General features: G+C 36.9%; 2 protein-coding genes across 8 annotated transcripts; both read left to right on the plus strand.

Moving 5' to 3' along the window:
* Window positions 1-4,914: 4,914 nt before the first annotated feature.
* LOC141643388 (uncharacterized) lies at window positions 4,915-10,024 on the plus strand. The gene is made up of 6 exons (XM_074452530.1): window positions 4,915-5,444; window positions 5,569-5,595; window positions 5,758-5,820; window positions 8,638-8,716; window positions 8,804-8,849; window positions 9,716-10,024. Exons 1-6 carry the CDS (start codon window positions 5,403-5,405, stop codon window positions 9,723-9,725), a joined length of 267 nt encoding a protein of 88 aa, XP_074308631.1. The 5' UTR covers window positions 4,915-5,402; the 3' UTR covers window positions 9,726-10,024.
* A 751-nt stretch (window positions 10,025-10,775) lies between these two features.
* Window positions 10,776-20,455, plus strand: LOC141643389 (uncharacterized). 7 transcript variants are annotated; one of them, XM_074452531.1, is made up of 13 exons: window positions 10,777-11,173; window positions 11,767-12,186; window positions 12,414-12,487; window positions 12,806-12,949; window positions 13,029-13,182; window positions 13,266-13,375; window positions 13,544-13,719; window positions 14,437-14,500; window positions 14,714-14,832; window positions 15,641-15,730; window positions 15,900-16,080; window positions 16,530-16,743; window positions 19,828-20,455. In XM_074452531.1, the coding sequence occupies exons 1-12, from the start codon at window positions 10,894-10,896 to the stop codon at window positions 16,707-16,709; spliced, it is 1,992 nt and encodes a 663-aa protein (XP_074308632.1). In that variant the 5' UTR covers window positions 10,777-10,893; the 3' UTR covers window positions 16,710-16,743; window positions 19,828-20,455. The 7 variants fall into 7 exon arrangements, with proteins under 7 accessions (XP_074308639.1, XP_074308632.1, XP_074308636.1 ...); XM_074452535.1 differs by having other exon boundaries at window positions 10,778-11,173; window positions 15,900-16,014; XM_074452532.1 differs by having other exon boundaries at window positions 10,778-11,173; window positions 12,414-12,472.
* The last annotated feature ends 1,639 nt before the right edge of the window (window positions 20,456-22,094 follow it).

The following is a 22,094-nucleotide window of genomic DNA, read 5'->3' on the forward strand; positions in this document are numbered from 1 at the left end:
GCAATATCATTTCTAGAACTCGACTTATGACAGTTTTAAGACAACCCTTCCAAACATCGGTTTGTATACAACTCAAAATTCCTTAACAAAACAACTTAAACATGCATAAAACAAATAATAACGACCCAATACTTCTAAAAACCAGTACAGAGGTGAACTTTTATCATACCCACATGAAAATTAAACACGACATTCATATGCATAGGCGCATGACCTTAATCACATGCTACTACCAACAACCAAACATTAACATTATCATGATTATGTACCCATGTACCACTACTCTTTTGAAAGCCACATAATAAACACTTAACATGCCAACATATTTCATACCAAATCCGTTTCAACAAGTTTCACCATGTCTTAAACATGTTTCCACGCATCTCACTTCCTTTCACATGATTCAACCATTCAAGTTCCACATGCCACACACACACATCGAAAAGACTCACAACAAATTCCCCCTGGTGACCGGCTTGAGATTGTGAGGGCCATAGTGTGACTTCGGGACGTCTCACAAGTCTTTGCGGTAGCTCCAAACAACTCTCCCCGGGTTCATTTTATTTCGACTCTCTAAGTTCATTGAGTTCATTAGTTTTAGGTGCCGGAATCGTCGGCTCTGATACCACTTTGTAACACCCCCTCATACCAAGATACCTTACCAGGACTACCCCAGCATGAAAGGTTGTTACCATCTCGGTTGCCCGAGGTTAGTATATATCAAAAGCACCAGTCCAAACACATTTATTAAAGTACGTAATTATAAAAGTTACATAGTCTCCAAAATCTAATAAACGAATTATCCAAATGGCAACAACTACCAAAACAATAACTAAGGCTCGTGATGGTGTCATCTAATCCAGCGTGGTGACTCTCCCATGAATGCCCCAATCTCAATAAATGTATCACCTGTCACAATTTGCTCACCATCCCCGAATGGATCACCGCAGGTTTTACAAACAACAACACGGGGTCAGTACTACTCAATCAATATAAGACAACAAACAATACAACCGGCTGATCATCGATCTCACATAGTAACCGACCACACACCGAAGTGTGAAGCCCTGCCAGATTACCCATCGCAACAGGTAATCCTCGCCGCCAGTGGGTGACCGCAGTCTATCCCCACCTAGTCCAGCTCATCAACGAGCGACTAACAATCCCTGTCCCTTAATGTGCACATCCCCTCCCGTGGCGGGTTCCACGGAGGGCGAACTAGGGTGTGAAGCCACTCCCGCAAGTGACTCCACCATAATCACAATCACAATCACATGACATCACAGCCATCTCAATCCCCTCACACCAACATCGTCACAACAATCTCCATACTCCGATGATCAACAGATAACAATAATCACAACAAACATGTCTTACAAAGAACAGTAAACTGAGTAGGGAAAACTCTACCTTTTCGCAATCCGCTTACGCTGCAATCAACCATACAAATGCATAACAAATATCACATCGTCACCTACAACAATAATCACATAATACAATTACACATTGCACAATCCCATTTTCCTCAATTCCATATATACAGTAACCCAAAAAGAATACAAATGACGAGGGAATGAAACTTACCAACAGTAGAATAAGAGACTACACGCAAGGATCACGATGATTTGCACACCCAACGAGATTAGAGGATGATTAGGGAGTGATTAGGGAGAGATCGTAGAATGATTAGGGTTGGAAGTGATGTTTTTAGAAACTGACGTCGAATATAAAATAACCCTAACATTCCCTAATCAAACCGATAAAATAACATTCGCCAGACCGGATACTCGGTCGAGTAAAGCTATACTCGGCCGAGTATCATCTACTCGGTCGAGTATTCTCCATACTCGGCCGAGTATTACTCGGCAGAACCAAAACAGACTCCACAATTAACACTACTCGGCCGAGTAGGCTCTACTCGGTCGAGTATACAACTTAACAAAATCCGTAGTGTTACATTCACTCGATTACACTAAATAATGATTAATCTTTTACATCACCTTCCTTTCGCTCCTATGGGGGGTTTTACTTTGGAATTTAAAAGAATTAGTTAAGGCTTTTACAATATTGAAAAACGATATTTCAGTACTCGTTTATATGAAGGATATTGGAGGAATGTATTTGATAGAATTATTTTTCTTCGGGCGGCTCACGTTCTATATCTCTTTTTGTCTACAAGGTGAATAACATAGTCTCCCTCACTGCGCTCGTCCATTTGTTGGCTGGGAGCGAGCTTTGACCGAATGAATAACTCCGACAAAAAGAGGGAAATGATTAATTGTTTGAGAATCGGAAACAATCTGAATAATGAAATTAATAACATCAAGGATGTGGAGATGGAACAATTCGTTAAAATGTCCCCAACTTCCGAACCATGAGCGTATAAAAAACAGATAGAGTAATCGAGTGAAAATGAGAGAAAAACAATTAATCAAATGGGTATTTTTGTAAGCATGCGTGATTTGTAAAAAAATAGGGTTATCGTGTATAATTTTTTAAAACACAAGGTTACCATGTAGACAAAATTCAAAATTAAATTAGCCACCTCACTTTCCATTAGGTACTTTACGAAAAAAATTGACAGAATACAAGTTTAGGATCATGCCAATACGTATTAATAGAGTTCAGGGTTACCACGTGTGTGTTTTAGAAAGGGAAAGTTACCATGTAAAATCGGAAAAAATACAGGGTTACCATGTAAAAAAACCTTTGTTTTAAAATATGGTGATTGACAAGGGTAACCAGTTACCTAGTGCATTATGAGAAGATGTAATTAATAGTACAATTTATTCTAAGAGATTAATTGAAATCGAGATTATTCTAAGAAGACTTATAATTACAATTATTCATGTTAAATAATCCTTAAAAAAAATTGGACTGTCGTAACCCAGAAGGTTTTTTTGGGTGACGAAGGAACCCGCATCCGCTACCTTCGGTGCGCTCTGGGTAAACACTTGGGTATATATGATAGCCTCCAAATTACATATACCAGGTAAGCTTCCCGATGATAACATGCTCGAAGTTTATAAGTCATAAAATGGGACCATAGTTAGAGGAACGACAACAGTTGTGGGAAATGAACATAGAACTTTATTCTGAGACCATGCTTGGGTTGATGGCTTTTGTCTAAGCGACCATAATATCGCTCCGATTCTGGGTAATATGTTGGGTGCGACAGTCGATGAGATGTGGTGCGAGAATTACGGTTGGAAATGAGACTCATTCTCTAATTTAATGCCTCAAAATATCCTTCAAAAAATAGCATCTATTTCACTAGTCAATGACCTCGACATGGAGGACTCGCTCTACTGGCAAGGAACCTCGTCGGGTAGATTTACACTAAAATCCGCCCTTGGCTATCTTCGAGGAAATGATCCTACATCCTCCCCAAACCTCGTGTGGAGAATAGTATGGCGTCTTCCAATACAACAGAGAATCCGTATGTTTCTTTCGTTAGCTGCCTATGGCCGGTTAATGATGAATGTAAATCGGGTCATACGAAATATGGGTGATGACCCGAAGTGTCCACGGTGCGATGGGAACGAATAAACTACAGAGCACCTTCTCCGTTCTTGTCCTATTTCGAAGCAAATTTGAAATTTGGTGGGTATTGACTATTCTAACAATTTTTTCTATAACACACTTTTTGTTGAGTGGTTTACAAAGTGTGCTATTAAAAAGGTCTCGACGTCTGAAGCGGATTGGCCAATTTTTTTCGCCATTACTTGTTGGTGGATATGGAGATGGCGAAACAATGTGGTTTTTGGTCGGGAGAGTGAGAATCCGACTGCACCAAAAGAATTCTTGTTTCGTCAGTTCGAAACTTGGAAGAAGGCTTTTGACAAATTCGACATCTTTATACCTCAACTACCACGGAATTGCTTTTTCACATACGAACTTTACTCTTTCACATACATTTTTCCATTAATTTTCCATATCATACCCTTTTCCTAAACCTAACCAAATTAAGTCTAGCTTTTTCTCTAAAATCGAATTTGTACTAATAACTTCAATAATGGATTATAATCCTCCAATTAATTGATTCGCCCTTCTAAATTTCCAATTAAAATTGTTTCCAATGTCAATACTGAACAATAACTCAACTCATCAAAACTACACCCACTTGAATTTAATCGAACTTCGCCATTTACGCATAAATGAACAAAAATAATTCATAGAGGAAAACATGGTGCCAAATTTCAAGCGTACTATCAAACTACCAAACAACTTGCTGGGGGGAAATTTCAAGTATAGCACCAAACAATTACCATGATAAAAATAATGAATTAATTGTTTTTTTGCTGCAAATTTAGTACCAAACAAATTGACGGGAACGCAGGTCCGGCGAGGGAGAGTCGGGGAAGGACGAGAAATGGGTGGTCGTCAGATTGCGGGAGAGGCACTGCAAGTGTAAGGGGAGGCCGAACAAGGGCAGTTCGAGAAAGGGGACCCTGAGATCGGCGGGAGTATGGTTGACCGGACTACTGGTCATCGATGGGAAGTGAAGGGAATGGAGTTGAAAAAATCAATTGAACGAGGGAGGAGGGGTTGAGGAAAAAATGACGAGGGTATAATTGTAAAAGTCGTATGTGAAAAAGTAAAATCCGTATGTGAAAAAGTACGACCCCTACATTATGGAGTGGAAGTTTTTATTCGTTGGACTACTCCACCTCACGGGTGGATTCAACTCAGCACATACGAGGCTTCTAAAGGTAACCCGGGTTTAGCAGGAGGAGGTGGAATTTTTCGTGATGAGATGGGGAACTTCATCACATCTTATTATTTTTCTTGCGGGATTTGCTCCTCCATGAAAGCCGAATTTCTCGCATTACTAGCAGGCTTGGAACGGACAAAAGCTCTTAAGCTGCCGAAATTAATTGTTCATATGGACAATTCACCATGTGTTCATATTATTAAGGAAGACCAGTTGGTAAGCAACCGCCTGAAATTTATCGTCAAACACTGGCAAGAGTTGATTAAGGAAGATCATTGGACGGTCAAGTTGGAGCATACCTATAGAGAGGCCAATAAAGCTGCGGACCTATTAGCTAGCTAATAAGGGAGTAAATTCTAGTACTAGTCCGCCACATTTAGATGCTCCTATTGATAAGTTGCGTCCTATTCTTTAGGAGGATATACTTGAGATCGGCTATTCCCCATGTAATAGCAAACAGTTAATCCTCAAGGCTCAGCCCCTCTTTAGTACCAAAAAAAATCGAATAAAAAACCCCCCACAAAATTCCCCTTGAAATTTCACCCACCCAAAAGTTTTAAAAGACCTAAAGACGCAAACACGAGTTGAAACAAAATTAGGGTTAATACAAATAGTGTGTTCATCTTCAACTCTGACATAGAGAAACGAAGCCGTAGCAGAAGACGACGAAGACGAAGAAGCAGCAACCATGGCGAGCGCAAAAGTCCAACGTATTATGACCCAACCTATCGTAAGTATCTCTTCGCCTTCTACTTAATTTATTGATTTCTTCTTAATTATCTTTTTATTATGCTTTGTTAATCTCACTCATACACTTGTTTCATGTGATGCGTTGCGGAATTTGTACTTTCCAGAATCTGATTTTCAGGTTTCTTCAAAGCGTATGTTCACTTCTCTCTACTTTTACTGTTTGTCGAATTATTACTCTCTCCGTCTCGGTCAATAGTTATCCTTGTTTGAAATTCCCGAGTATTGGCCGAGACAGAGGGAGTATAATAGTACTGTATGTTTCCTGATTGTTTGGATTTGTTTTGGCGTTGCAGAAAGCTCGGATTCAAATATGGTTGTTTGAACAGAAGGATTTGCGGATTGAAGGCCGTATTATTGTAATCTCTCTTGCCTCTTACTATGGTTTAGTTTAATGCCGATGATTTTTATATGTCTTGCCGCTTGCTATTTATATTGTTGCTCTTGAATATTATGCTGATTGCTGATGAATTATCTGTTATAATGAATAATGATATTATTGATAAATTACGTAGATTATGGTATGAGACTTAGTCGGTTAATTAGGATCAGAATCATACGCTATTTTGTCATGCCGAGACTGTCTCACTGGCAAACAACCAGCCCGACTGTGTGAAGTAGTCTGGGGCAATTGATATCTCATTTAGTTGGCTGATGCTTCATTTTGGAGTGTATGACTGTACCTGTGTTTTAGACCTGTATTATAAGCATTTAGTCTGACATTTAATGATTCAAAGTTTAATTTATGTCACTCTAGTTTTCTTTTAAAACACTAAATAATTCAAATTATAATTATACTTTTTAGTTTTGTTTCCCACACCCGTATCCTTAATTTTAGGACATTAATATTAGTCGGGTCTGATGCTTGGATACAAACCCGTGTGCAACTCTTGTACCCAAACCTGAATGATGTAGACGACCTCGTTTCCTCTTTGCCCTACTGTGTGGGTGTGTTTGTATGGGGAGATTTTGAAGGGAAAGGAAGGGAAGGCAAATGGAGGGATGCGATCTCTTTTATTTGGTTAGTAGAATAGAGGTGGAGGGATTTGGGGGCCATAGTCATCTTTGGTGCCTTCTAAGAGAATTTTATTGAACAGTTTACTATTTCATCACCTGCGTATGCTCTTGTATCTCTTTCAAGCTATCTTTTACTCCAACTGTGATAGAGAAAATACCGTTCTGAGTTCTGAGCCAATAACGCAGCCCATATGGTAGTCATCCACTTAGCTATATTGCAACCTCCATTTCTTGTAATTTTTAATTTATGGCTGAAAGTTCCCATTAACTAAGAAATAGAAAAGTTGGGAAAGAGCTTTTTGCCTTCATAACTGTTCTTAACTTCATATTTATAGTATCAACTTCTTGGCTGCATCATCTTATTTGCCATTTTTGGTGCTTCCACAATTCAGATTCTTTACTTAAATATATGTGTGCTATGTAACAACAACAACAACAACAACAACAACAACAACATCAGAGCCTTAATCCCAAAATGATTTGGGGTCGGCTGACATGAATCATCTTTTAGAACCGTCCCTGGGTGAACGCACACCTCAAAATGCGAATAGAAAATGGAAAAGTGAAGCACAAAAGGGAGAGCGAAAATGTAATACAAAGTCAAGGTAAACTTACAGGTTTTAAAATCGACTTCCGGATTTCTTTTATAAAAACTTAAAATTTAAATCGAGAGAAGAGATTAAAACGATTTTGAAAACCGAAATAGAATTAGGATCTGGAATGCCTTAAAAGTAAACCAAGTAAAATATATAAGAAAGTGGTTGGTAAAAAAAAGGTGTAATAAAGGAGAGAAGAACAAATAAAGGTGTAATACCAATATATGTGTGCTATGTAACTGTGCTGAAAATTTGAAATCTGTGTTACCAAATCAGGTTTGAGGATTTTATTAAAGTAATATTTTAGAATTTATTGTCTATGTAAATTTTTTTAGCGAACATTAGCGCCCTTAATATGGATACAAAGAACAAGAATAATGCAACAAAGGCTACTATTATAGATATGGACCTTTAGGTGGTTAGCCGTTTGTGTTTGAGGATTGTCTATAGGTGAAACAAGGTAAGATAGTGTTTGGAAATGTGGAATACTGGAATTGATACCATTTTCATGATTTCAGGTGTAGAAATTAAAATATTGTAATTCTATTCCATATCCAATTTGAAAAACATGTTTGGAGATCACTTGAATTCAATTATGTATTTCAATTTCTCATTGATGTTTGGGAAACACATGGAATTGGAATAGTAATAGGACGGGTTGGCGCCTTGGCGGGGCTCGATTGGGTGGGTGTCATATATATATGACACATCCCGACCTATTTGACAAGTTAATATGAGATTGGTTAGTTATGTAATTGAAATGACTACTATGGGAGTAGGGAGCCCCAAATTTTATCTAGGTTGGAATTGAAAATTATTGAGCTCAGTTCCAATTTCCAGATCAGGAGCTTTCCTGAAAGCTTGAACATCTCAATTACGGAATTCAATTCCAATTCTCGTAAGTTCCCAAAAAGCCACAATGTAATACTGTTTTAAAATAGAATTTCAACTCGTTATGCTTCAATATGGTTTAGTGCATCTGAAAAGCAAGGTGGAAATTTTGCAGCTTGGAGTTGTTACACATGTGAGACGGTTCCGTATGGAGGTTATTTATTCTGGCCAAAATCATCACGGGACCAAAGCTTTGCTGTTATTGGATTTTTCATGTTGGATAGAGGAAATAATTGGGTTACGTCTAATCAAATTAATTACCCTGTAGCTTGAACAGATCCAATTCTCTTTTCTTTTTGTAAAACATTAAAAGCACCCTTTTTTTGTTTAAGCTACAGCCCTATTACTTGCCTTTCTTGCTATTTTGGCAATATTGAACATTTGAACCTTGTTGAGGTATATTATTTAGCTTCTCAAGGTATTGAAGTTTTAATTAGATTTAGAGTGTCTTTATGTTTGCTAGATTGTATAGCAATTCTTGTATTTTTTTTTTAATGTAGTTGTATGCTGTGACATTGTTTTTGAGTCTATAGTAATACGGGTATTAGGTGCCACAATTGTCATTAATTCACATTATTTTTTTTGGTACTGGATTACTGGTCAGTACTTGCCGCTGCTATATCTGTCAATCTGCTTGTGCATTTCCATACTTATCCTTGATGTCCTGTGTAGGGCTTCGATGAGTACATGAACTTGACTTTGGACGATGCTGAAGAAGTTAACATTAAAAAGAAGACCAGAAAGTCACTGGGTAAGATTTGTGCTATGCTGAAGATGGGTTTAAAAGTAGTTAATTTTTGCGCTACTTATTGAACCTTTTATTCTGTTTGTTTTTCAGGGAGGATCCTTCTGAAAGGAGACAATATTACTCTGATGATGAACACGTATGTGAAATCTTATTTTCTGTTCTTGTTTCTGTAGTTTGTTGTTTTTTTGTTATTTCCTTGTCTTGTACATTATCTTTTTCTTCTTGGCGTCTTAGTATTGAAAGGCGTGAAGTGGATTGAGGCGATGGGGACTGTGGTGATGAGGCATGTGCCTCGTGCGCACAAGGCATACTGTTTCTACAAACAAATTCCTATTTTCAAAAATAAAATACATCTCATTTTATTTTCTCCATTTGATTAGAAGTCGTACATAATACAACATAAGATTTGGTGATGAAATATTATTATTACCCATTGGACTTTGTAGAATATACCTGTAGAAGACAAGGGACAGTATAGGAAATTCATACGGAGTATTTCTTTTTTATTTTACTAGGTATGACATTGGGACAATTATTTTGAAGTGAACCAAAAAGTAAATGAAAACGGTATAAATGGGACGTTTTAAAGAAGTATACAGGTGCAAGATAGCGATAATGGGGAAACAGAAGGGGCTAATAAAAGAAATTAAAAAAGAATAGAGTTTGCAGAGCAGTACACATTGCTTAATGCGCCTTATGCAAGGTGCACTTCGGTACAGATTATGCGGTTTCAAACTCATTGCTTACATATTGTGTGAATCTCCATTTCCAATGGATCCAAAGATTATTATTCTGTTTTTTTTTTTTTTTGTGATGAATTAAATAAAATGGATTGCAAGACTCACAAGATTCATAAGATGGCCTCTATGTGGTGCTAACACGGATAGCAACACAGGGATATAGTTGTTTACATGGGATTCTCCCTTACTTAGCAACGTACAGGTGCTTTGAGGCACTGGGTTATGTTGTTGCTGTTTCCTTATCATGTTTGTTTTTGTGCAGGGGGAAATGAGCTTATTGGGAACGAATTCTTTCAGTGGTGGCAATTCTTAAGCAACAACAATTTTCGTGCTCATTGTAGAGGGTTTCTGTGAAAACTTGCTCAGTATTGTACTCCGAAGTTCGTAGTATATTAGCTCCAATGTTAAGTCTATTTTATGACTTGTGTGTAGTAATTGGAAGTTTCGCTCTTGGTCAAGATCTCTGTCATTTGAGTTCCCGTCAGCAATATCGTTCTCTATTATGAAATGTGCACTTGTCTTGACATGGCTACTACGGAACCGTTGTCATGAAATCCCTCTTTTTCTTGTCTCATGAGTTTGGATCCTCCAGCTTCTTATTTTCGTTTCCTTTCATTTTCTCTAATGAAACAAGTTCAAATCATTATTTCTTCTCTACTTTATCAAACAATTGGCCATTAGTTTTCCCGGATCAAAATCCGTACATTGAAGGGAAATGGAAGGAAATCGTAATGGAGGAAATGGAGAGGATCCAACTGCTCATGCTGGAGTGGTCTTGCCTATCGATCTGTTACACTAGAGTCACATTCCTCCGGTTAGGCTGATATTATTGTCTATCGCTCTGTTACATTAGATGAGCGACCAATTTACACGTGATATCCAAGTTCACTGCCCAGGACAACAATATTCAAAATTTCGAACGGGTGATTCTATGATAGAGCTAACCTGTATTTCGTATTGTTCTCCTTGGATAAGACATGAGGTTAACCAAGCGTATTTGTTTTAGTGGTTGCTCATCTCATTCCTTAATCATGAGGTCAAAAGTTCAATTTATGTCTGTAATGCCATGATTCACGTCAAAAAGAAATAATATCCGATAAGAGGAGTTTATCAATCTAAATAATTGACTTTTTGTTTAATCAGCCTTAATAATAGTTTAATAAATCCGTTTACATAATATTTTTTTATTTTTTTCTCTTTCAAATGACACGTCAATATAATACTCCATATAGGGAGGAGATTCGAACTCGTGACCTATTATCACGATCACGATGTCTCCGTCTCAACCCGTAGGGCCTAGGCTAACTAGCAGCGTGGAGAAAAACCGAGTTGTAAAAGAAAAACAGAAGACAGAAACAATCCCGCCATTGTGAAACACGAAAAACCCCGAACCTCTCAAAAATTAAAAAACCGCCATTATCATACTCTTCACAATCAACAATGTCTCACCATACCCCCATCGAACTCCTCTCCGACGACGACGATGACGATATCAACAATAAATCATACAAAACCCCAATTTCAAACAAACGTCGTCGTTCTAATTTCCAATTACCCCTAAACCCTAATGATTTCTTTATCATCCCCCTCGACGACGACCCCACCCCTCCCACACTCCGCAATTCCCAAACGCCGTTGGTTATTCCTGAAACGCCGTTTTCTGAGTTGCCTCCTAAACAACGACCCTTACCCTCCTCTTCCTCCCCACCTTCGCTGCCAGGTTTATTTTTATTTCTCTACTTTTTTTATTCTTTGTGAGCGGTATTTTAATCAAAGGTAAACAAATGATAGAGACGGTCAAGATATTATTATGTCCAACCGACCCCCCAAAAAAAAACTCGGTGTTCTTTGGTTGCGTGCTTGAATTGCCGTAATTTTGTTAATTTTAGCACGAGGTCGTCGTTAGCAACTTGAACAATGTAGTATAATTGACATAATCAAGCCAATTGATTATGTGTTTGTTGATTATGGATCACGATTGAATTATGCAAAAGGATCTTAAATTAGTTGATTAGTTGAATTCTTGTAATTTTTACTCCCTCCGTCTCAATCATTTGTTTATGGCCCCTCACGAAGAATATAACAAGGTAAACAAATGATTGGCAAAAAGGGAGTTTTAGCACGGTAAACCAAAATGGCTCTTTAAACTAATAGTGATTTTTATTTTGCGTCATTTAGATTTCGAAAAGATCCTCATTATGTTTGTGCAAGGTTGCGTATGTCATATTTTCATTTACTATCCCATTTGTGGGAGCCCTTGATGCACTCTGTAATGTTGTTGAGAGCTGTCTACTCCGATTATGTGAATTGCAGGTGATCTTGAGTTGATAAATGTGGAATCTCAAGACAAGGATGAAAAGGACCCAATGAAGGGGGTATGTGCGAATAATTTAGGATCACGTTCGGTTTTTGATGAGGGGAAGAACTTGGAATCTGTATTTTCTGTGGAGGAGAAGGACGATGGAGCACTACAACAATGGTTAGACATAGATTCAATGTGTTATCTTCACACTACAGTGCCATCTAATGTTCACAATAAGAATGGAGATATTGGAAAAATAATTTCACTGGACGATGGAGGAAGTTTTCCTGATTCTTGTTCGGAACTTTATTCAGAAAATAGCTGTGTTTTTGGAGTGAAGAACTGTCAAGAGAAGAAAGGAGTTAGTGCTGACATACATGTGGAATGCTTGGAAGAAAGCCCAATAATTGTTCAATCAACATCTGAATCTGGTAAGTTTGTGTGATTACTAATGTATTACTGTGTATGTAAACGGAACTTCACACACGAATTTAATCTTTAAATACACAATTTGGGAGGAGTTATTGTCATCTAGCCTCCATATTACCTCTCCAGTCCTGGTTCTGGGACTTTAGATTAATTAAAGACAAATGCAACATTGATTCACTCTTGTTTTGTGGGATCTCATGATAACTATTGGAATCACGTTTTTTTCCAGGGAGCTTTCAGTCAACGAAGACGCATCACTCTTCTTATTTTCAAGATAGCACCAGTCAGGTACAACAGCTTCCTGTAAGATTATTATGAAATTTCTGCTGCTTCTTTGTCAGTTACATTCATGGTATCAAATCATTTCTACAGCGCCAAAACATCAGCGTTTTGTAAAGTTTTTTGTAGATCACTGCCACCGCATTTAGCAAGATTAGGCTGTAACATTTGATAATCATGACTAAAACCGAGACTGAATACTATGGTCACCTCGACTTTGTCTTAGCTTTGGTTCAATACTAACCTATAACCCGCAAAGCAATTGATCTTTGGCCGCTAATATTGTTTTCTTGTTTCTTAGTTGGATATTTTTTATGAACCAATATGTTTGTTCTTGGCAAGGATCAGTATTTTCACACGGAAAATAACGGAGCAAGAAGTGGTTCTAAAGCCATTTATAAGGAGCAGAGCAGAGAACAAGGGCCAAATAAGAATAAAGCAGAGGAAAAATTGCGTCAAATGGAAGAGAAGAAACTAAGAAAGGAGGTTAGTCAGGTGTAGGCTATTGTGAGATTATATTAGAGAGCATGTTGAATGCTAACTCACTGAGTAATTTGTGATATAGCAAGAGAAGTTGCAGAAAGCAGCATTGAAAGCTGAAGCTGCCAAGCTTAAGGAACTAGAGAAGGAGAAGAAGAAGTTGGAGAAATTCAAGTTTAGCGAGAAAAACATTGTAGCTAAGATTGACGCAAAGGTTATCCAGCTGGGTAAAATTGGAGGTATCCCCACTAGGCCGTTACTCTATATCAGTGGATTTATGATGCAAATTATACCTCATAAAACAGATCCTTTTATGATGTAGGGCATCTTGTAACAATGTTTGGTGACAAAGGTCTGAAATTTGAATTAACTTCGAACCTTGTTGAAAAATCAATTATCTGGAGCATGTCTGTTCCTGAAGGAACGTCTCAGGTAATATAACTTAAATGCAGCATTCTATATCTGAACCTAGTCATAACCTGACTTTTGATTCTCATTATAGACAACCTGTTCATGTCTTACCATATTATCACTGTGTTATGTATTCTTTTTTGTATTTCGGTGGAGTAGTGTTAAATTAAAAGTAATTGTTTGCTGCAGCTTTCTTTACCGACATCTGAAATTCCTTACATATTGCTTGTCTATGAAGCTGAGGAATTCTGTAAAATTGTCAATGATGGATCCTTCTTTAATCACATTTCCTCTGTACAAACTCGTTATCCGGATTACAAAATTTGCTGTCTCACAAATCGTTTGATGTCTTACATAAATAAAAGGTGAGAGTTTTTTCGAGTATATATGTTATCTCGTTAATTTAATTGATATTTGCCCCTTCGCTGAATGTGGAAGATATTCTGGTCTTGCATTTTGGAATTGCTTTGTTTGTTCTGAATTATCAATCATCCACTTCTATCGTTCTATGTATTTTAGAAGCAATAAAATTTGGCTCTCATGCCATGAAGATAGTGTTCATGGTGATGCTGTCATAAATGACTGATACAGAAGTCCTTTTATCTGAAAATTTGAGAGAAAGAAATTGTGAATATGCTGCTGCTATGTGTAAAGTAATCGTTGATTTGCTGTTTACTCTTCTGACCACTTTTGTCTATTGTTTTCGGCTCAGCCAAACTTGTTCCTGTTATGTCTCACCTTTCATTCACCTCATTGTAGTTTCTTTACTAACTTTAAAGCATATGGACCCATTGACCTTTGGGATCTTACTGTTATTTCCATTTTGTTACACATCTTATGACGATATAGATGAAAACATATCTTTAAAGCATTGTTTCCTGTGTTCATTTTCTTTGTTTTATTCTTTTGGGGGTGGTATTGAGTATTGACCCCTTGTTTGGGTGGATGATTGTAATCGAAAGGGGAGGGACAATTTTCTTAATTCATTAGTAAACTGGATTGGAGGTAAATGAAGCGATCTATTTGCCCTCCTACAATTTCCCTTTCTAATGCCGCAGCTACTGAGATTTGTGCTATGGTAGGGAAAATGACAAATATAAAAACCGAAATGATTCAAGTTGCTGGAAGCGTCCGCCTGTAGAAGAGGTAAGGATTATTAAAGTTCTGCTGTTAACTGAGCCCAAATCAATTTGGGACTTGGACTTTGTTGTATATTTCCGTCCCAATCATTTGGTTACCTACTGGCTACCGGCTCACAATGAATAAAAAAGGTAAACAAATGATTGGGACGGAGGGAGTACTTGTATAGTTGTATTGCCGTCTTACTGAACATGCCTGTTAACTGATTCCTTCAAGCAGGTGTTTGCAAAATTAACTACTCAGTTTGCCAATGTGCACTCTCGGAAATGTGCTGATGAAGCTGAGTTAGCTGAACATGTTGTTGGATTGACACTCAACCTTGCTAAGTGCCATTCTCGGTAAGTCTGCATTTTTGTTTAGCTTACAGCTCTTCTACATCTGATGTGTCAACTGTTTGCTGACTTGTGTTTTTTCCTGCTATTCACTAGTGCCTTTTTACCAGTCTCCTCAAATTAGTCGAGATAGACTTGTATTTAGTATTCCCTCCCTATGCCTTCTTAAACAGTCAAACTATTGTTGAGATGTTTGGTGGTGGTTGGCTGGTCCCAGATGTCTTGTACTAGGCAATTTTACTTGAATGAAGAGATGCATCTACATTTTATGGAGTGGGAAATGACAATAGTTGGTCAAGCCAGGGCTCAATGTGGGCCTGACATCAATATTTATCAGTTGTTGAATAATTTGGTTGTCTGTGTCATGTAATTCAACATATTACGGAGTCCCTCCTCTTTGTCAGCTTGTTTTGATAGACAAATGGTGGTGAACTTTGTGAACCTGCTGATGACAATTCCATATAATTCTAGAAAACTGGGCATTGCTAAAATTCTTGGGAATCTATTGCTTAAGAAAAATCTTAAAATTTAATATCTATCGCACTTGGTTGCACCACCATGGCATATGATGTATTTTGTAAAGTATTTTTAACATCTTTTAGTCTGAACCCTGAAGCTAAAAGTTCCCAAGGTATTTACATATTGATGGTTTGTAAATTGCACTGATAAGGTCCTACCATTTTATAGCCAAATGTACCTTTCTTTGTTCCCTATTAATCTTATATGTGCATGTCTGCTGGAATGTATGAATTCTTGGATATGATTATATGTTACGAAACATGAGGGTTAAGGAACTTCTCTACTTTTTCGGCAGTAAGAAGTTGACGCACCTAACAGTGAATGCCAATGGATCTAATGTTCCAAAGGATTGTGTAGACAGACGACTCATCATGAAGCATCCATGGTTAGTGGCCTCTTTTGGCATAAATAACATAATGTTATCATTTGTTTGAATATTGAAATTTATCTCAATCTCCAACTCCAAATAGTTATTCTACATGTCAGAAACTCAAAATCAGTAACGTATGTTTTCTGCTCATTTTGCGAGTAAGGTCTACTTTCATTTTGTCCAGGTTAAAGGCACTGGTTTCCATCCCAAAAGTTCAACCCAGATTTGCTATTGCTATATGGAAGAAGTATCCCAATATGAAGTCCTTGTTAAGCGCATACCTGGATCCAACTAAGTCAGTGAGTATATGGTCCATGGTCCACTGTTTCAGTTTCTCTGCAAAGGGATTATACACTTTAATGAAGGTCATTCAACATTTGAGAAGTTCTGGAAATGCACTATTAAGAAACAGCTCAGGAATCCACTTTTAGCTAACCACTCAAATTTTTATAAGGTTTCTGGAAAGGTCAACTTAATTTGTTAGAACTTATAATTATAGAAGAACCCTCACCAGGCCATCCCCTCAAAACACTGAATCTTGTATTTCCAGCTCTACAAATATTTGACATTTTAAATCTGAACTCTGAAGCTTGATTGTCTGTGTGATTTTGGTGCTTCGTACATAGAATCTATGATCTGGTTTATATTATCGCCCGTGTGTATGAAAATGCGCAAGTCTGTGGAAAAAAATTGCAACCTTTTATGCTTCCTGATCAGTGATTAATAGTTAAGGTAGATTAGAAGTAGGAGGCTTCTGTTCTCATTCTACTTTCGAGCTCTGAACCACTTTTGTTCATGAAAAATTGAACACTAGGTGCACGAGAAGGAGTTTTTGCTTAAAGATTTGCAGGTGGAATGCTTACTTGGAAACGAGGACAGAAGGTTAGGTGAACTTTGCTCAAAGAGGGTGTACCGGATACTCATGGCTCAAAACGGAAGCATCAATACAGATGATGTGGAAAATGGTGCTGATTTTTTCATGCAGCAAACATGACATCTCACTAGCAAAATTTTTGAAAGGTGGATAGGTGAGTACGTACCTTCATCTAATTAATTGTTATTTCCCTTCAAGATCTTTACCCGAGCTGCGTTACTAGGTGTACCACTTAGCTTAGCCCGAAGCTGTTGTTATGATACGTATTTGTCTTAGAAATACTAGCTTTTGAACTGTCCAATTGATCTAACATTTGTCTAACCATCAAGAGTGAAGAAGTAGTAGCAATCTTAGGTCACTAGGTGTAGGCGTGTAGCCATGATTTCCTATATGAAGAAACCGGCTAAATGTTGTGAAGAGTTGGCGGAGATAATTAGATTGTCTAAGATTTATGCTATAGTGTTGGTTTCATGGGGATTTGTGAAATTGGGTCGCAAGATGGTGTGTGACAGTATGTTGGGAGTTCAGGAATTCGGTCTAGCAAATGAATTCACAGTTTCACACTATTTAGCTATAAAACATCCATATGAATCGCACTCTCAGTTTCTTATTTGTTTTTCAGAAGACAATATTTAGTATGTAGAGGTCACAGACTCACAGCTTTTTTATTTACACCTTTGGCTGTGGACTGAGATTAGACCACTAAGCCCGAGGCGAGGCAGTTACTTAACTTTTTGCTTATTCCTGGGATCACCTTCGAAGGTACATGAGTAACATGACCGAACTGAAAATGACCGACAGTCAACTGAATTTATAGCTTAGATCACGGTTCGATGGTAGTAGTGGCAGTGTCGTTCTTGACAAGCTTCACGAACCGTGTCTCGGTCCCGTGGCAATTTTTTTTTTCTCGGAAGGGTTGTAGCTATTTTATTAATGACCAAATAACTCTAAAATTTATTTATGGCCAAATAATTGAATATATACAAATAATAGATCAGCAAGTGGTCAATGCCAAAAGGCCAATACCGCCTTTTTTTTTAACAAACTAAATCCCTCATCCCAAATTCCTGAAAGCCTTCAACTGATTGAAGAGTACAAGTTTGTAGTTAGTAACGTACTGAAAACATCTTGTTGGTTGTTGAAAATGAAGACACAGGCACACACATGTGGGAAGGAGGTGGGGGTGGGATGGAGGGGAATGAGAAGTTTGGTCTCTCAAAGGTGTATCGTCCTAGGCTGCTAATGAGAGATGTTCCTCGTTACCAAAAAAAAAAAAATTGACGTGGTTTGTGTTATTTGAATACGGATGCTCGTGTAGGGTACAAGTACATGTGTGCCCGAGTTGGACACGTCTTTAAGACCTGAATTTGATCAAAAATAGGAAATATTGAAATGATTAAAGCGAAATTAAATTATACTCGTATATGAAACATAAGGCTCAAAGTAGAGGAACTTCATACTTTATGCCTCATACGCCATACTCGGTTCTATCAAAGTGAGTTTAGTGAACCATTATTCTTCCATCATATTTCAGATTTGATGAATAATGACTCTTTGCCCTCATTGGAGTTGGACTAAGATTTTCTTCCTAGGTTTGATATAATCCAATTCAAATTAGTATTTCTTCATTATATTTTTTGTTAAGAAATACTGTCTTTAGTGTTTTATTTCAAAATTGAAGATAGTTATTCTGACACGGAGTAACTAAACTAACTGAACTAAAATCAAGCCATGTTCCCAATATTGATTTAGATTTTAAGCCAACTAAGGAGGTCCACATAGACAGCAAGAGTAGCTTTCTGCTTCAACCATTAAATGTGATCATTAATCCTAAGGCTAAGTTACCTGCAAATACAGCTCTCGTGTTCCGATATACACCACTTTCATACTTATTGATGTTGGACCCAGTAGTGTTCAACTGTTCACACACATCCCTTGTACAACTTCACTTGACTTCTGGTTGCCTTTGTTGAGTACTTGTTTTCACCTTTCCTATTACTCCCTATGTTTGTTTCCCCCTTTTTCTGTTATTATCCTATAGCATTTCACCCCCTCAAAATTTATGAAATATTTTAGTGAAAGTACTATTCTATGTGATGTACTTGTGTTTTTAGTACACCCCACCTTTTTTGTGAAATTTATAATGAATGACTCTTGGAAAGTAAGTGATCGTTAGATTCACTAGAAAATTGTTTGGTAACATATAGGAATGAGGTCCCACAAATTCTCACTTACATAGAGGTGCTAGGTAAGTAGCGTCTTTCATTTTGCACAAAATCTTATTGAAGACGGCACGTATCCGTCACTTTGGAGTGACAGATACCATTTCCTCTCACAAATGACCCAAATAGAGGAGAGAGGGAAGCACATGGGGGTGCCCCCACCTTGTCCCCCTATCCGTTTTGTGAGTGGCATTACCCGTCACTTGCTCCGACCCGTCTTCAGCAAGACTAACTGTTCATTTTGAAAGCATTGAAAATTGTCGGTGATTTACCGAAGATGTCTTAAACCTAGTGGTTAAGATGGAGGTATAGTGGACATTAGGTCCCATATTCGAATCCCCCCGCCCCCTTATGTAGTAATGCCCTTGTGGCTCACTCGAAACAAAAAACAAAAAAAAAATTGTGGGTGATTTTGTGTACTCGTACTCTGTGGACAACCAAACGACCACTAACAAATATAAGCAGCAGGAATATAAATATTATGGTTGCCTGACTGGATAGGGAAAATTATAGAAGCTGTTAGGAACTTTTTAATCTGAAATCTTTATAACCAACGACAAATCTTTGAAACTTAGATTTATCGTTGATTTTCTACATTGTGCTGCTTTGCCTCATTTTATGGTGATTTTCATCAAGAGGCCGTTTACTTTTTCAGCATCTAAGTGTCAAACTTATGTTGCCCAATTAAAAGGCTTTTTGTTACATCATTTTGCGTCTGCATTTAGAATAAGATAGGGAGATAATTATATAAATGTCATTAAGGCAACAGCTTAATGCTTGTAGTATATGAGGATATGGTCTCCCATTCCCATCATTCTATTCTATCAAATATGAGCCCCATCTGTTCCTTACCCACCATCTATCACCATATGCTTTCCCCATCGGATTTCATATAATTTCTAACCACTAAATCCTTTCATTTCATTAAATACACACGTAACACATTCTTCTTTCTTAATGCTTTATTTTTTTCGGAATTTTTGACAGTGACCCTTTTGTCCTCTATATAATTGCAGAGTTTGGCCGTGTTCATTTGCTACATTTAAGAATATATATCCGGAATATTTTTTGACCCAAAAGGAGGAGCTTTTTTAAGTGATGGAGAAGAGCAAATCATTTCCCGAGTACTCTTCCTATGAGAAAGGAAGGTATGCATTTGAGGACCGAACTAAAGCGTACTCGTTTAACGGACCGGCCAACGGGGATGAGTTTGGGATGTCTGGAAATCCGGAGACGAAGAGGAAGAAGAGGGTGGCATCGTACAATATGTATTCTATGGAGCGTAAGCTGAAATCATCTATGCGGAGCAGCTTCAAGTGGATTAAGAGTAAATTTACTGATGATTATTATTGATGAGTAAAGCTTGGTTTTGATTATTGCCCAATTATTATCTGAGGATCATTAAGGTGGTTTGTTTCTTTGTGTCCTATACTATATATATATATATCTGTTAAGAGTATCCTACATGTACAGTTTGGTGATGGTATATTGATTTGTATAAGCAAAGAGTATTGTCTGTGGATTTTGTATTTGATTGTTTGGTTTAGGCTGCTGAATCTGTATGCTATCTTTCTGAATATCACGTTTTGTCCTCTTAAGAGTCTCCTTGAAATATCAATTCTATAATACAGTAATTTGTACTACTACTTTCGATTTTATGGATTATGTTTACGATTCGACCTACCTAGTTTTAAATTAAAGAGGTACTCCCTCCGTCCCAAGTCAATAGTTTACATTTGCTTTGTTTGCCCCTCACAAAATAAAGTAAATGTAAATTATTTACTGGGACAGAGCGATTGGTAGGTCTGACCTTTATTTGTGATTAGTTACATACCAATATTTGATTCCTTGATTATGTAGTGGTACAAACCTATAACTATGAAGTAAAAAAAAAAAAAAAAATTAATGTTAGATTGAAGATTAAAATTATTTTCTCAGACCTTTTTCCTTTAATATATTGATTTTAAATGGTATTTTTCTCTTATCTCGATTGACACAAATATTCACACTGTAGTTTTCGTAGTCGATATATCAGCTATCGGACTCATCACCGTCCATGATAATAACATTCTCATTCTCGCCATTTGTCCTCACTCACATCTAATCCATTTTATATAACTTTATGCGATCTTCAAGACTGCATGTTGATTATATTGTTCTTAATTTATATATTACATTTTTTTAAAAGAAATTTATATAGTTTTAACAAGTTTTATACAATAGGTGTATATGTTTGCATCATATTTTTCTTTTTTCATATTTTGTTAGTATATTTTTAGTTAAAATTTTGAAAATAGGAAGGAGTAATATATACTTTGTATCATTGAATCTCTATATGTCAATTCAAAAGATTGTGAAAAATCATCATGTACTTGAAATTCTACAATCGAATTATAGAAGAGTTCTCCCAAAAAAAAATTGAAAATTGATTTAAAATTGAATAGAAGTTTAAATTTTAAGAAACAAATTCAAGGGAAAAAGGTACTTACGAATTTTCATATGCAATCTAAAAGAAAGTAAATAGAAAAAACTTACCAAACACACGATTTGGTGTGAAACGGAGGGTAAAATCTTTTCGATTATACAAGGAAGGAAATTCCATCTTATTACTTATCACTCATAAATAAATCTTATGAAAACGATTTTAGAACAAGTATAGTAAAACTATCTATTAAAGATAATGACCTATTCTTCATAAGAACATGGTAGTTATAGTGAATGTTGAAATATATAGATCGAATATGTGATCAATTATAGGCCATCAATAAGTATTGTTAGGCCAAAAACTTCATCACTCGGTGTCTCGGCATGACACATGACAAGTACTGATCATTGCACAAGGAGAGACAAACCAACCCATTAAATCTGTTTGAGATCCCAAACTAGGCAACTAACATTTGATTGATGAAAACCACCATGCTTAGTGGTATCAAAATCAAGTCACATCTTCCGTTTTAATCAATATTTAACACTTATTAAGGCGTGGATTAGAATCAACAAAGAGTTAACCCAATAGTAAAGAGTGTCTATCTTCTCATTATAATAGCAGAGGTTTGATTAACATTGAGTTAAAATATAGCCCTGTTCGTAAACAATCAGTTTTACGATTATAGTTTTTAATTATATTCAAGTATTTTGCATTTATACTTATTTTCAAATAGGTTTTGATAATAACGTAAGAAAAAGAACGAAAACTTAGTCAAATAGAGCTTTAGCCGAGGTTAAGTTGAACTCGACATTCAATTTTTTTAAGTTAGTTCTATAGTTTGAGGTTGAACTCAAC

This window comes from Silene latifolia, chromosome 2, assembly GCF_048544455.1.
Source record: "Silene latifolia isolate original U9 population chromosome 2, ASM4854445v1, whole genome shotgun sequence".
NCBI classification, from domain to species: Eukaryota; Viridiplantae; Streptophyta; class Magnoliopsida; order Caryophyllales; family Caryophyllaceae; genus Silene; species Silene latifolia.

What these genes read in the sequence shown, in the direction of transcription:
- LOC141643388 (XM_074452530.1), top strand. Translation starts at nt 5,403, where the DNA reads ATGGCGAGCGCAAAAGTCCAACGTATTATGACCCAACCTATC. An exon ending in GTATTATGACCCAACCTATC is followed by an intron (nt 5,445 to 5,568) that starts GTAAGTATCTCT and finishes TGTACTTTCCAG; the next exon opens with AATCTGATTTTCAGGTTTCT. An exon ending in TTTTCAGGTTTCTTCAAAGC is followed by an intron (nt 5,596 to 5,757) that starts GTATGTTCACTT and finishes TTGGCGTTGCAG; the next exon opens with AAAGCTCGGATTCAAATATG.
- LOC141643389 (XM_074452531.1), top strand. Translation starts at nt 10,894, where the DNA reads ATGTCTCACCATACCCCCATCGAACTCCTCTCCGACGACGACGATGAC. An exon ending in AGAAGAAACTAAGAAAGGAG is followed by an intron (nt 12,950 to 13,028) that starts GTTAGTCAGGTG and finishes TTTGTGATATAG; the next exon opens with CAAGAGAAGTTGCAGAAAGC. An exon ending in TTCCTGAAGGAACGTCTCAG is followed by an intron (nt 13,376 to 13,543) that starts GTAATATAACTT and finishes TGTTTGCTGCAG; the next exon opens with CTTTCTTTACCGACATCTGA.